General features: G+C 39.8%; 1 protein-coding gene across 4 annotated transcripts in view; it reads right to left on the reverse strand.

The window, feature by feature from the left end:
- The window catches only part of NVL (nuclear VCP like), a 138,859-nt gene that overhangs the window by 87,058 nt on the left and 38,962 nt on the right, over nt 1-12,839 (reverse strand). For 3 of the 4 annotated variants that reach the window (XM_045298132.1, XM_045298130.1, XM_045298133.1), the window contains 3 exons: nt 11,344-11,478; nt 9,528-9,629; nt 2,928-3,045 (listed from right to left, as the gene is read on the reverse strand). In XM_045298132.1, the coding sequence (XP_045154067.1) occupies nt 2,928-3,045; nt 9,528-9,629; nt 11,344-11,478 (355 nt within the window). The remainder of the gene's footprint in view (nt 1-2,927; nt 3,046-9,527; nt 9,630-11,343; nt 11,479-12,839) is intronic. The other variant, XM_045298131.1, reaches the window with a different exon arrangement.

Raw genomic sequence — 12,839 nt, forward strand, 5'->3', positions numbered from 1 at the left:
TGCAAGGTCGAATTCGAGTCATGGTAGTGGGAGCGGGGAGGAAACATTTAGGAACTAGAGGAAAGTTGTATTTTCCATCGTTGTTAAATCACACCCTGACTGGCTCATCTCAGGGACTACAGTCTTATGGGAATCGGAAGCCGCATTTTTGTCCCAGAAAGTATCTAGTGGTTTTAAGCTGCTAACCTTGTAGACAGCAGCATAATGAGCAATCCATTATGCCACCGCTAGAGCTCCTCTGTAAGCTTGAGTTATTAACAAATACAGTAGAGTGCTGAGATTGTATTTTATTTTCCTTAATGAAATTTTATTTTCTCTAATTTACAAGGATATAGCAAATAATACATTGAGCACACAAAATATGTGTTAATCAACTGCTTGCTATCAGTAAGGCTCTGTCAACAGCAGATGGGTTTGTGGGAAGACAGAAGTTATATATATGGATTTTCAACTTCACAGGGGCTTGGAGTCTATAACCCCTTCATTACTTAAGAGTCGACTATACCAGATGGCAAAGACTCTTTGCAGATATGACTATGTACACTGAGCTGTTTACTGTTTTTTCTATGCTGGCTTATAAAAAGGAACTTTAAAACACAAAACATTCACCAGAATCCGGAACCAAAAGCACTTTCAAGAACTTTCTAGTAATGATCTGCTTAATCTCAGCAGTTGCTCATTTTTCACCCATTTTATTATCTCTGAAATCATGATGCTTCTACTAAGAAAGCAGTGTGCCATAATTTAAGTGGTGTTTTTGTCTTCATAGAAGTTATATTTTTAATAGAAGAAGCACACCAGCCTATGTGATCACGAGATGTCAACAGTATCAAAAGATCCAAAACAAACAATTATATCGATGTGAAAGAGGGGGTTTGGAGCAGAGACCCAAAGCCCATCCTATAGACAATTGGACACCCCCCCACAGCACGGTTACAAGGAACGATGATTCAACCAAGGTGCAGTATAGCACCGACGAAACACATCTACCTTGTTTCCACGAAAGTAAGGCATCCCCCGAAAATAAGACCTCCTTAAAGTTTTGTCTCTCGCGGAAATATAAGGCACCCCTGAAAATAAGCCCCCCTGAAGCTTTGTAACTCTGGACTCTGGACTGTAGGAGCGGGCACCGCCACGCAGCTCAATGTTGGCCACAGCACAGCCGGAGCAGACAGTAAGTGCGAGGTCTCTTTTAATAAAACAATAAATGTGTACCATATTCTTCTTCATGGAAAAATAAGACATCCCCTGAAAATAAGACCTAGCGCATCTTTGGGAGCAAAAATTAATGTAAGACACTGTCTGACTTTCGGGGAAACAGGGTAGTTCCTGTATACTTCCTCCCCCCAACTACCATGACCCAGTTCTACCTTACAGATCCAGCTAGACTGGAGTACACACATTGGTACAGATAAGAGCTCTCGACACATGGAATTCAGGACAGATAAAATCCTCAGGCACAGTCGTGGGAGTGGCAATATCATGAGGGTAGAGGATGGTAGGGGTCGGGTGGGAGAGCAAGGGGGAACCCATGGGAATGAGTAACATAAATGTGGGTGAAGGGAGACAATGGACAGTGTAAGACATGAAAACAACAATAATAATATACAATGGATCAAGGATTCACGAGGGTAGGGGAGGAAGAGGAAAAGAGAGGAGCTGATACCAAGGGCTCAAGTAGAAAGAAAATGTCTTAGAAATGTTGATGGCAACATATGTATAAGTATGCTTAAAACAACTGAATGATAGATTGTTATGGGATTTGTTAGATCCCCCAATAAAATGATTAATAATTTTTTAAGTTATATATTTTTGTAATGCGGCAAAATTTAGGATCAACAAAATAGAGCAATTCAGAAGAGAGGCCTTAAGAACAAGTCAAGAACACTTTAGATATTTATAAAACAGCAGAATAAGCAACTTATAACTTGGTACCACAAGAAACACAAAACATGTACGATGTCAAATGTTCATGTGCACATGAAACTTCACTGTTACAAAATGGGCAGGATCTAGTTCCAGATTTCGAGTTGTGTTGAATCCCTCTCCAAATTTTATTTAGAAACTATTAAACAAAATCACAAATCAAGTTAGAGACCAGAAGAAATTAATTGGATCATATTTAACATGGGATCTTTTCTGTCCTTCTAATATTAAAAAATAAATATAGACAAAATGAAAAGATTCTCCTTCAAGTCAATTTTTAAACGACAACTCAATAGAACAAAAGGTTAAAAATGAGAAAAGTCAACTCAGGGTTGATATAAGCAGTCAGGAAAAAATATGGAGAGACGCCCACTGTTGCCAACGATCTGAAGAACGAGAGCCTCATAACTAGTATTAGTGAAAATGTAAACTACAAAAATAATTTCAAAAGGCAATATATAGAACATATTATAAGCTTTACGCATCAATTCAAGATCTTATATGTATAAAGAAGTAATATGTAAACCAAAAGGCCCATTTCTAGACCTTGTTTTAAAACACCAAAAAACTGAAAAAAGCATCCATCCAAGTGGGAATGCTTAAATACCATAAGATGAAGCACCCTATGGACTATGAAGCAGCAGTTAAAAAACAAGTAACTAAATGCATCAACGTGGCAGCATTTCCAAGACATATGGTTAAGGTATGAGTAATAAAGCTATAGAACAATTGGTATAGGGCAATTCTAGTGGTGTAAAAAGCAAATGAACGTGTCTATATGGATATTTGTAAATATTTACGCAAAAAAAAAGTAAAGCATGTTCTTATATCATCTATCTTGTATATCCTCATATAAAACTTAATAACAGGAATAGCTAATGAAAAGAAAATGACTTCCGCTTTTTTCACTATTTGAGTTTTACACCATTTGAATGTTTTATATCATTTTCATGTATTACTTATCCTATTATCTTAAAATAAATTCATTATTTTCAACTGACCATCCATGCAGGTAAGGAGCTGGGCTACAATTCTTCGTTCCATATCTTTTGAAGCAACTTCTCTTTTGGGGGTAATAGCATCAATTTCATCAATAAAAAAGACGCAAGGTGAATTTGACTACAAATAAAAAGATCACAAAACAATTGTAAGTATACTCCCTATCTTGCAGAGTAGTTTATAATATATATTTTAATCTTAAAAGTTAACACTCACTCATCAAAAGAATAGTACAAAGAACAGTTATCTAGAGATGGTAGTTCACATATATTACTTCAGATTTTTATTTGACTTGAGAACTAAAATGCTTAAAATGAGGATGGTAAGGGAGTGCACGTAGGGCAAAAGCATTGATAGTTGTTTCATCAGTTCTTGTTTCGTGATAATGACCCAACTGAACTGCTTCAGGAAATTTCACATACTTGCTATGCTATGAAATACAATTCTATAACCAAGATTATAAACTTTCAACTAGAAACTCTAATCATACTATAAAATGTTCTATGAGTCCCTCTACTAATAAAAGGAGCCCTGGTGGCACAGTGGGCTAAGTGTTGGACTGCTAACTGCAAGATCAGCAGTTCAAACCCACCTGTTGCTACACAGGAGAAAAATGGGGCTGTCTGCTCCCATAAAGATTTACAGTCTCAGAAACCCTACTCAGGAACACTAGTCAGAATCAACCTCATGGCAGTGCATCTTACCAATAAAAAATACTCAAGTCCTTCCCTAGAATCTGCTTATAAGAGGCATTTACAAAGCACCAAAAGATCATTTTAAGAAGACACTGAATAAAGAAGATCAACATCATAATCCTTTTATTGGAGATAAATCAGAGTGCAGGCAGAGTAACTTAAGATACAAGGATCAGTTAAAATGAAATTTTAAATAAACATCTAAATTGACAGTTCAATCTTAGTTATTTAGAGGCAGAATAAGGATGACTGGCTTAAAAAGAAAGCTGGCTCTTTTACAAATCCCCATGACGATGTTTGCAAAAGAGCACCTATCCAGCAACCAAGGAGTAAAGAAAGTGACAGAGAGCAGGGAGAGTGGAGGGAGGGTGGGGTAGAAAGGGGAAACCGATTACAGGGATCTACATATAACCTCCTCCCTGGGGGACGGACAACAGAAAAGTGGGTGAAGGGAGACGTCAGACAGGGCAGGATCTAACAAAATAATAATTTATAAATTACCAAAGGTTCATGAGGGAGGGGGAGGGGGAGGGGGAAATATGAGGAGCTGATGCCAGGGGTTTAAGTGGAGAGCAAATGTTTTGAGAATAATGAGAGTAACAAATGTACAAATGTGCTTTGCACAATGGATGGATGTATGGATTGTGATAAGAGTTGTATGAGCCCTCAATAAAATGATTTTTTTTAAAAAGTGACAGCAAAGGTCTTTAGAAGCAAGCACATCGGTATTTGACAGCGGCCTGGAAAACGGAACAGGAACAAGAAGGAAAAAGCCCTTGATGGTCATCAAGAGTCAGCTTGAAAAAAGCAAACAGTTTTCAACAAAGAGCCACTTGATGTGGTGAAATGAAAACCTCTACCTAATTTACAATAAAAAAAGTCCCCAGGGAGCACCAAAAATAAACTTGGGGGCCAGGGCCTGGCGCCCAACAGACTTGACTGGAAAACACTCCTAACGCCAACAAACAGTCCTTGAACAAACAACAAGCTTTTCTTTCTTGTAGTTGTTTTTTGTTGTTGTTGTTGTTATTGGCTTGTTGGTGTTGTTTTGCTTTCTTCTGTTGCTTGGTTTTGCTCTGTCTTGTTTTTGTGCATGTTATTATCTCCGCAGGTCTGTCTAAATAAGATAGGCTGGATGAACAGTCAGAAGGAGAAAACAATGGGACTGACAGTTCTGGGGGGACATGGGACATGGGGAGGTGTGGGGAAAGGAAGTGGTATTAACAAACCCAGGGACAAGGGAATAACAAGTGATCCAAATTGGTGGTGAGGAGGGTGTAGGAGGCCTGCTAGGGTGTGACCAAGTGTAATATAACCGACAGGAATTATTGAAACCCAAATGAAGGCTGAACATAATAGTGGGACAAGAGAAAGGTAAAAGGAAATAGAGGAAAGAGCTAGCAGGCAAAGGGCATATATGGAGCTCTAAATAAAGGCATGTACATATGTAAATATATTTATATATGAGGATGTGGAAATAGATCTATGTGCATATATGTACAGGTTCAGTATTAAGGTAGCAGATGGATATTGGGCCTCCACTCAAGTACTCCCTCAATGCAACACTTTGTTCTAATAAACTGGCATTCCATGATGCTCACCTTCCCAACAATCGCTGAAGCCAAAGTGAGTGCACAAGCAAATGTGGTGAAGAAAGCTGATGGTACCTGGCTATCAAAAATACAGCATTTGGCGTCTTAAAGGCTTGAAGGTAAACAAGTGGCCATCTAGCTCAGAAGTACAAAGCCCGCAAGGAAAAAGCACACCAGCTTCCGTGATCACGAGGTACTGAAGGGATCAGTTATCAGGCATCAAAGAACAGAAAATCTTATCAGTGTGTTCTCACCTCCCTAATAAAATCGCTGAAGACAAATGGGTGCATGAGCAAATGTGGTGATGAAAGCTGACGGTGCCCGACTATCATAAGATATAATGTCTGGGGTCTTAAAAGCTTGAAGGTAAACAAATGGCCATCTAGCTCAGAAGCAACAAAGTCCACATGGAAGAAGCACACCAGCCTGTTCTGTTCGATCACGAGGTGTGGGAGGGATCAGGTATCAGGCATCATTAGAACAAAAAATCATGCCATTGTGAATGAGGGGAAGTGCGGAGTGGAGACCCAAAGCCCATCTGTAGGCAATTGGTCACCCTCTTACAGAAGGGTCGCGGGGAGGAGAGGAGCCAGTCAGGGTGCAGTGTAACAACGATGAAACATACAACTTTCCTCTAGTTCCTGAATGCTTCCCACCACCCCACACTATCATGATCCCAATTCTACCTTACAAATCTGGTTAGACCAGGGGATGTACACTGGTGCAAATAGGAACTGGAAACACAGAGAATCCAGACAGATGATCCCTGCAGGACCAGTGGTGAGAGTGGTGATACTGGGAAGGTGGAAGGAGGGTGGGGTAGAAAGGGGGAACCAATTACAAGGATCTACATATAACCTCCTCCCTGGGGGACGGACGACAGAAAAGTGGATGAAGGGAGATGTCGGACCATGCAAGATATGACAAAATAATAATTTAAAAATTATCAAGGGTTCATGAGGGAGGGGGAAGCGGGGAGGGAGGGGAAAAATGAGGAGCTGATACCAGGGGCTTAAGTGGAGAGCAAATGTTTTGAGAATGATGAGGGCAATGAATGTACAAATGTGCTTTACACAACTGATGTATGGATGGAATGTGATAAGAGTTGTATGAGCCCCTAATAAAATGACTTAAAAAATAAAGGAACCATTTGATTTGGTTTAACCATTTTGTTCTCTGACCCACACATTGTATTGTATGCAATGTCATTGGGTAACGGCTGAAAGGGTGGGTGCAACACCACGTATGCAATGAGCACCTAACTGTCCGACACTGCTCTGGATCGGTTCACAAGCACAGACATTTGGGCAGAGACCCAACTATCTAAAGATACCGTTGGCCTCTGAATCTTCATTCATCATTGTGTTTATCGAACACACAAAAATCCACTACTTGTCCTCTGGTTGTGCAGGCCAATTTAATAATTAAAACAAGTTCATTTTGAAAAACAGGTAAAACCTGAAAGGGTTCACACTTGTTTTAAGTTTCCTTTCCACCCTTCCCTTGCACTTTCCTAGTGCCATCCATATATTTTTTTAAATGCCAGTCTTCACAGCAAACCAAGAAGGTGGCTCCCTATGATCTTGCTCCTTAAAAAAATATTTTTTCAACCAATCACAATGATCGACACATTACCCACCCTGCCCCGCCTCCCAGGCAGACAAACAATAGAAATATGGGTGAAAGGAGACAGCAGATGATGTAAGATATGAAAATAATGATTTATAAATTATCAAGGGTTCATGAGTGAAGGAGAAAGGGAAGAGGGTTAAATGAGGAGCTGATACCAAGGGCTCACGTAGCTAGAAAATGTTTTGAAAGGAAGATGACAACATATGTACAAATGTGCTTGACACATGGATGTATGGATTGTTATAAAAGCTGTAAGAGTCCCCAATAAAATGATTTAAAATGATTTGTTTTTTCTCACACAACACCTGAGGACATGGACCTGGAAAACCTTTATGCTGAGTGAAGTCAGTCAATCACATAACCATAACTATTGGATGAGACCTCCAGTATAAGGACAAACACCAAGAAAAGACAGTTCCTGTTCCCAGTTCATAGAACCTCCTAATCTGGTCTCCCAAGCAACAAGCTAGTGTACCTGCCTAGTGCACAGGAACCATACAAGGGGTACCCAAAAAACCGCAGAATTTTAAACCCCCCACCCTGCTCAAGCTATGTTTAAATTTTTTTACAAAACAACCTTATCTCCTTCAAAGTACTCTACATTATACTTAACACATGTGTCAAATCTGCAATTTCATCCTTGGAAACATTTTTCAAACTCCTAAGTTTGGATGGTTGACAGCTCCTCCCTCGTTTTTTTCTTCACCTCTTCTACATTGTCCTATCGCTGTCCTTTCATGTCCCTCTTCATTCACAGAAACAGAACGAAGTTGCACGGAGCCAGGTTAGGTGAGTAAGGTGCATGGGTTAAGGGTCATGTTGTTTTTTGCCAAAAGCTGGTACATTGACATGGCTGTGTGAGCAGGTGCATTGTCATGGTGGCAAAACCAGCCCGACTGCCAAAAGTCAGGGTATGCAATCTTTTCAGAAACTCTAAATAGAAAGCTTGATCAACAGTCTGACCAGATGCACTACAAGTCAACATTTTCGTCCATTTAGAAAGTTGACAAACATCCAGAACAAGTTTTGTCAACATTTTACCTTTTTGGAAATGAGAAATCTACTCCATAAACTTAGGTTTTGCTATGGCGCGGGCTTTGTAAGCTGTGTGCAACATCACAACAGTCTCTGTGGCATTCTCCCAAGCAGGAAACAAAGTGTCACAGCCACACACTAGTCTCTTACATCAGCCATCAAAACAACCTCGATTCAAGCGAAACTTTTATGACTAAATCCACTGTGATAGAGAGAACCTTCCCAGGCAATGCCACTGGGAGCAAGGTGCTGAATGTTTGTCTACAGGAAAAAATTGAACTACGAAATATCCACTCTGCCCAAAGCAATTCTGTTTTTTGGGGGGAGGGGAGAAATACCCCCTCATGAGATAAGATATAAAGCTCTTTCTCAAACATTAAAAAAAAAATCTGAATTACTGGCAAAATACAATTTTGCTTCCAATTTCCTATCAGGTTCTCCATTGGTGCTGGCCATGTCAATCAGCCTCTTACTTGTTCTGAGTACAAACAGGGGCATAAAAGTGTTTCCCCCTTATTAAAATACCGTATATACTCACGTATAAGCCGAGTTTTTCAGCACAGTTTTACAGGAGTAGAAAGCCTCATCTTTCTCCTCAGGAGCAGCTGGTGGTTTCAAACTGCTGACCTTGCGGTTAGCAGTCCAACTAGTAACCACTGTGCCACCAGGGCTCTTACTGCATCCTTTCTGCACATTTTAAATGCAGTTTTTGTGGTAAAATTAGGTGCCTCGGCTGATATTCAGGCTGGTTTATAATGATTAATGACAATTCAAGCGTACATGATATGACAGCTGTGTATGGCTTCTATGAGTCAGGCAGGACTCTACAGCCCTAGGTTTGATTTGGGAGGGGATCTGGTGTGTTAACTGCTACATTCATGCTTTAAAAGAGTGCTTTCAAGTAATCTCTACAACCTCATGAGATCTGGGTAATGCTACTACTGCGGGTTACTAGTAAAAAAACTTGACTTGGAGCAAGTGTCTTGTCCAACATCATAAAACAGTATGTGGTGGTGAGGGACATACACCCTGTTTCTTTCTGACCTGAAAGTACAGTTAGCCACTACACTCTACTGAGGATAACATTTCATGGGATATCAACATCCTCTTCCTGGGAAGTTCTTAACCTCCCAGATTTGATAACCTGAATCAAAAACTGGGTAAACTCTATCTGTAATTTCTCTAGCTGAGAGGTATCTTTTGACAGCTTCCATTATGCAGAGAAGAATTTCTCTTGCAATTCCTACAGTTGCTTTTCTAATCTAATAATTCTACATGTTAAAAAAATGTGCACGATGCTTGTAAACTTTTATCAAACACCAGTCAAGGAAGGTAAAAGTGAGAAAAAAGATCACAAAGATCACAAAGAAAAATAATTTACTTTAAAGATCACAAAGATAACATACTTTAAACAAATGATTACTGGCTTGGGCAACTCATGTTTACATTTTGATTTCAGATTAAACTGCTTCTCTCATCCAACAATCTGTGGCATTTAACTGTTTTTAAATATTTAACTACCATGAATAACAAATTACAAGTTTGCAAAAGAATGGCCTGCGGCTGGATTAACAAATATGAGAAACCAGGTTCACTAATCTCATCCCACATCTGGACAGCCGTACATTAAAGACATTGGCTGACTCACCACTGCCTGTTCAAACAGCTCTCTCAGTTTCTGTTCAGATTCTCCAGATACTCCAGACACAACTTCCGTAGCGGCTACTTTCAGAAGTGGCAGGTCAAGTTCCTATCAAAATATAAACGACACTGCTCAGACCCTCAAATTTCAATTTCCCTATATTGTCTTCCTCCAGCCGCCCCCTCAAAATTAGATTAAAAAAACAAAAGACTCATGTTCCGAAGACACTTTCTTTTGGTGTTGATGCCGTGAAAAATGTGATTTAACAATCTCTGGGTTTTAATTGAATGTACAAATGTGCTTTACACAATTGATGTATGTATGGATGTGATAAGAGTTGTATGAGACCCTAATAAAATGATTTAAGAAAAAAGAAAAAAAAAAGAATCTAAGCAAAGTCTTTAGTCTTAAGCAGGATGTATTCCTCCACTTAAGACTGAGCAAAATAATTAACTAACCTGTTGGACATGAAACAGCAAGACGTGTGTGACAGCTCTCCCCATGTATCCTGCTAACATTTCTCTATCCTAAACTAACTCAGAACACAGCAAGTTATTAGAAAGAGAAGGCAAACCCATGATGATAGAGGGGAAAAACTACTGTTGTCTCATGGCACGGAAGACAACATGGCTAGCCAACTCTTACTCATTGTTCTGAATACCTAAAATTTTACTTCTTCAACTACGAGTGTATCGAATCTTCCTTGACATCCAAATCGAATTACACAGCTCACGGCCCTCTGCACTTGTCCCACTTTTTATCACTGCACGTCTTTGCAGTATTGTTGTTGTTTTATTTTTTTGCAGTATTTATTTTTATAACTATTTATCATGTGTCATACCTAGACTAAAAACTCCGTTAATGATAAGAATTTAGATGCTGGATTTACCAGTATATCCCAATGTCTGACATACGGGAGTCAAACAATCAAGATCTGTGTGACAAAGGCCTAAAGGAAACAAAACCATCAAGTTCCTGTAGCAATATCACTTCCATTCACAGCACTGGTCTATGAATGATGAGAGTAACATGCGGTACTGCTAACTGAAGTGACTCTGACATTTTGTATGTCACTCTCAAATGCAATCCCTAAAACATCTGACAGGCTTAAATAAGATTGCTAACTTTCTGTTCTGCCAAGTGAATACCTATTATCACTATTTTAGAAAGATAGGCTACTTTAACGCTAAATAATGTTAATAACATAACTGAATTGAAAATTTCAATACATTTAGCTCTATAAAAAACACACCTTTAGCTTTCTTACTTCACTGCTCTTGAGACCACTGATTTAAAGGTGAATCACTGTAAAGAGAAGGAACTAAAATATACACTACATATATTGAATAAAGGGTGTAGGGGTAGGGGAAAGAGGGCTTTTAAAAAAATCAATTTATTGGGGGCTCATACACCTCTTATCACAATCCATATGTACATCCATATGTCAAGCACATTTGTACATTTGTTGCCATCATCCTCAAAACATTTGCTTACTGCTTGAGCCCTTGGTATCAGCTAAGAGGACTGTGTATATACATAGTTACTTTTTAAAGTTCTTGAAAAAATTCCATTAACTTTTAATTGCATTCTCCCATGAACTTTTTGAAGCCCCCTCATATTATTTCACTTACCACACCAAGGTTTGCCATATAAACAATGGCTACATACATTAAAAATAAAATGAATCACATAAAACAGGGTGAAAAAAGAGACAGAGGATCCATTTTTAAGGCCATATACTCCTCCTGATGGAGGCCAAGTCTTGTTGAAGTTGATCAAACAGAAAACGCAGCAAGAATAACAAAAGCTTCAGCAGGCTCACCCCAGCAATTGCATGCGCAAGTAACGTTTTCCCACAGCCTGGTGGTCCGTGAAGGAGAACGCCTCGAGGCGGAATGACACCCAGGTGGTGGTACACCTCTGGGTGACGCATGTGTAAGAGCATCTTGCAGACCTCCTATTAGGGAATAAGCAAGAAAAATATCTTTCACATTCTTTAGAGAGAAATAGTCACATGAAATCAAACATCATCTTCTTTCAAGAGCAAAACATAGGAAAGGCAGTGTATAGGGTTTGGGCCTGGGCCTAGTTCTGGCCTCTGTTGCGTGTTCTGAGCTCCCGATCCGATCCGCAGGCTGCAATCATCGGAGAGGGGGCCGGCTCAGCAGTACAGTAGAAGACCAGCCTAGTGAGGTGCAGCAGAGATGGCAGCCAGGGAAAACCTTACGGAGCACTTCTGTTCTGACACACAACTGTTTTTTGAAACTTGTTTTCCTTACATTTTACTTTCCTCTTAAGAATATACATAGAAAACATATACCCATTTAACAATTTCTAGACCAACCATTTAATGGCACTGATTTCATTTTTCAAGTCATAAAAGCATCTAATCTTTTTCCAAGTCCTTCCTCTCGCTTTAACATAAACAACACAAACAGGTCCCTTAAGTTTCCATGGAATCTTTAGAATTGATGCTGTCAATTTGATTCCATGCAGGTAGTTCTTAAAACGAGTGAAAAAGTCAAGGGAGACCTTTTTGTTCTTTTTGGTTTGATTGCTTTTTCAAAGTTATCAGGAGCTTTAAAAAAGGTTGTGAAAAAATTGAATTAAGAGATAATGCAATGTTCTACAAACTTTGTCAAGCCCCTCACATGTTTCTTGTACATATAAAGAAACTTAAGTAGCATGGTAACTTGAAGACAGATGAGATTGAAAATTACAACACATCCCCCCAGAAGAATTTATTTCAAAGGACGGCATAGAATCTGCAGCTCTGGGAGAGGGACATATCTGATCGGAGCACAGGGGAGCAGATGAAGGGGGAGGAGGAGAGAGGGGAGCACATCCTGGCCCACCAGGCCTTGAGGATGATGTTCCCGATTACAGCAGCCAGTCTACAAAGAGGACCAGATGGCCGGCCCCACTATGAGACATGACGTCCCTCACTGACCCATAGCCCTACAGGGGACAACACCGGAGACACAGTGTAGGAATTGCGCCCCATTTGATCCCGCCACACCACGGCAAAACACTAAGGGGGTGCAACAGAACAGCAAGGGAACACGGCAGCGAGGGCCCCAGGGAATGCTGAAGGTGGACTTCGGGGTCAGGGTGTGGTGCCCCGACAGACTGGACTGGAAAACATTCCTAAAGGCCAAGAAACAGTCCTTGACCTAACTACAAGCTCTTCTTTCTTGTTGTGTTTTGGTGTTTTTTTTGTCACTGGTTTGTTGTTGTTGAGGTTTTGCTATATATTGTTGCTTGGTTTCCCTGTCTTGTTTTTGTGCATGTTATCTCCGCAGGTCTGTCTAAATAAGA

This window comes from Echinops telfairi, unplaced genomic scaffold (genome assembly GCF_000313985.2).
Source record: "Echinops telfairi isolate 266 unplaced genomic scaffold, ASM31398v2 ScPeMD7_7424;HRSCAF=8462, whole genome shotgun sequence".
In the NCBI taxonomy this organism is placed as follows: domain Eukaryota; kingdom Metazoa; phylum Chordata; class Mammalia; order Afrosoricida; family Tenrecidae; genus Echinops; species Echinops telfairi.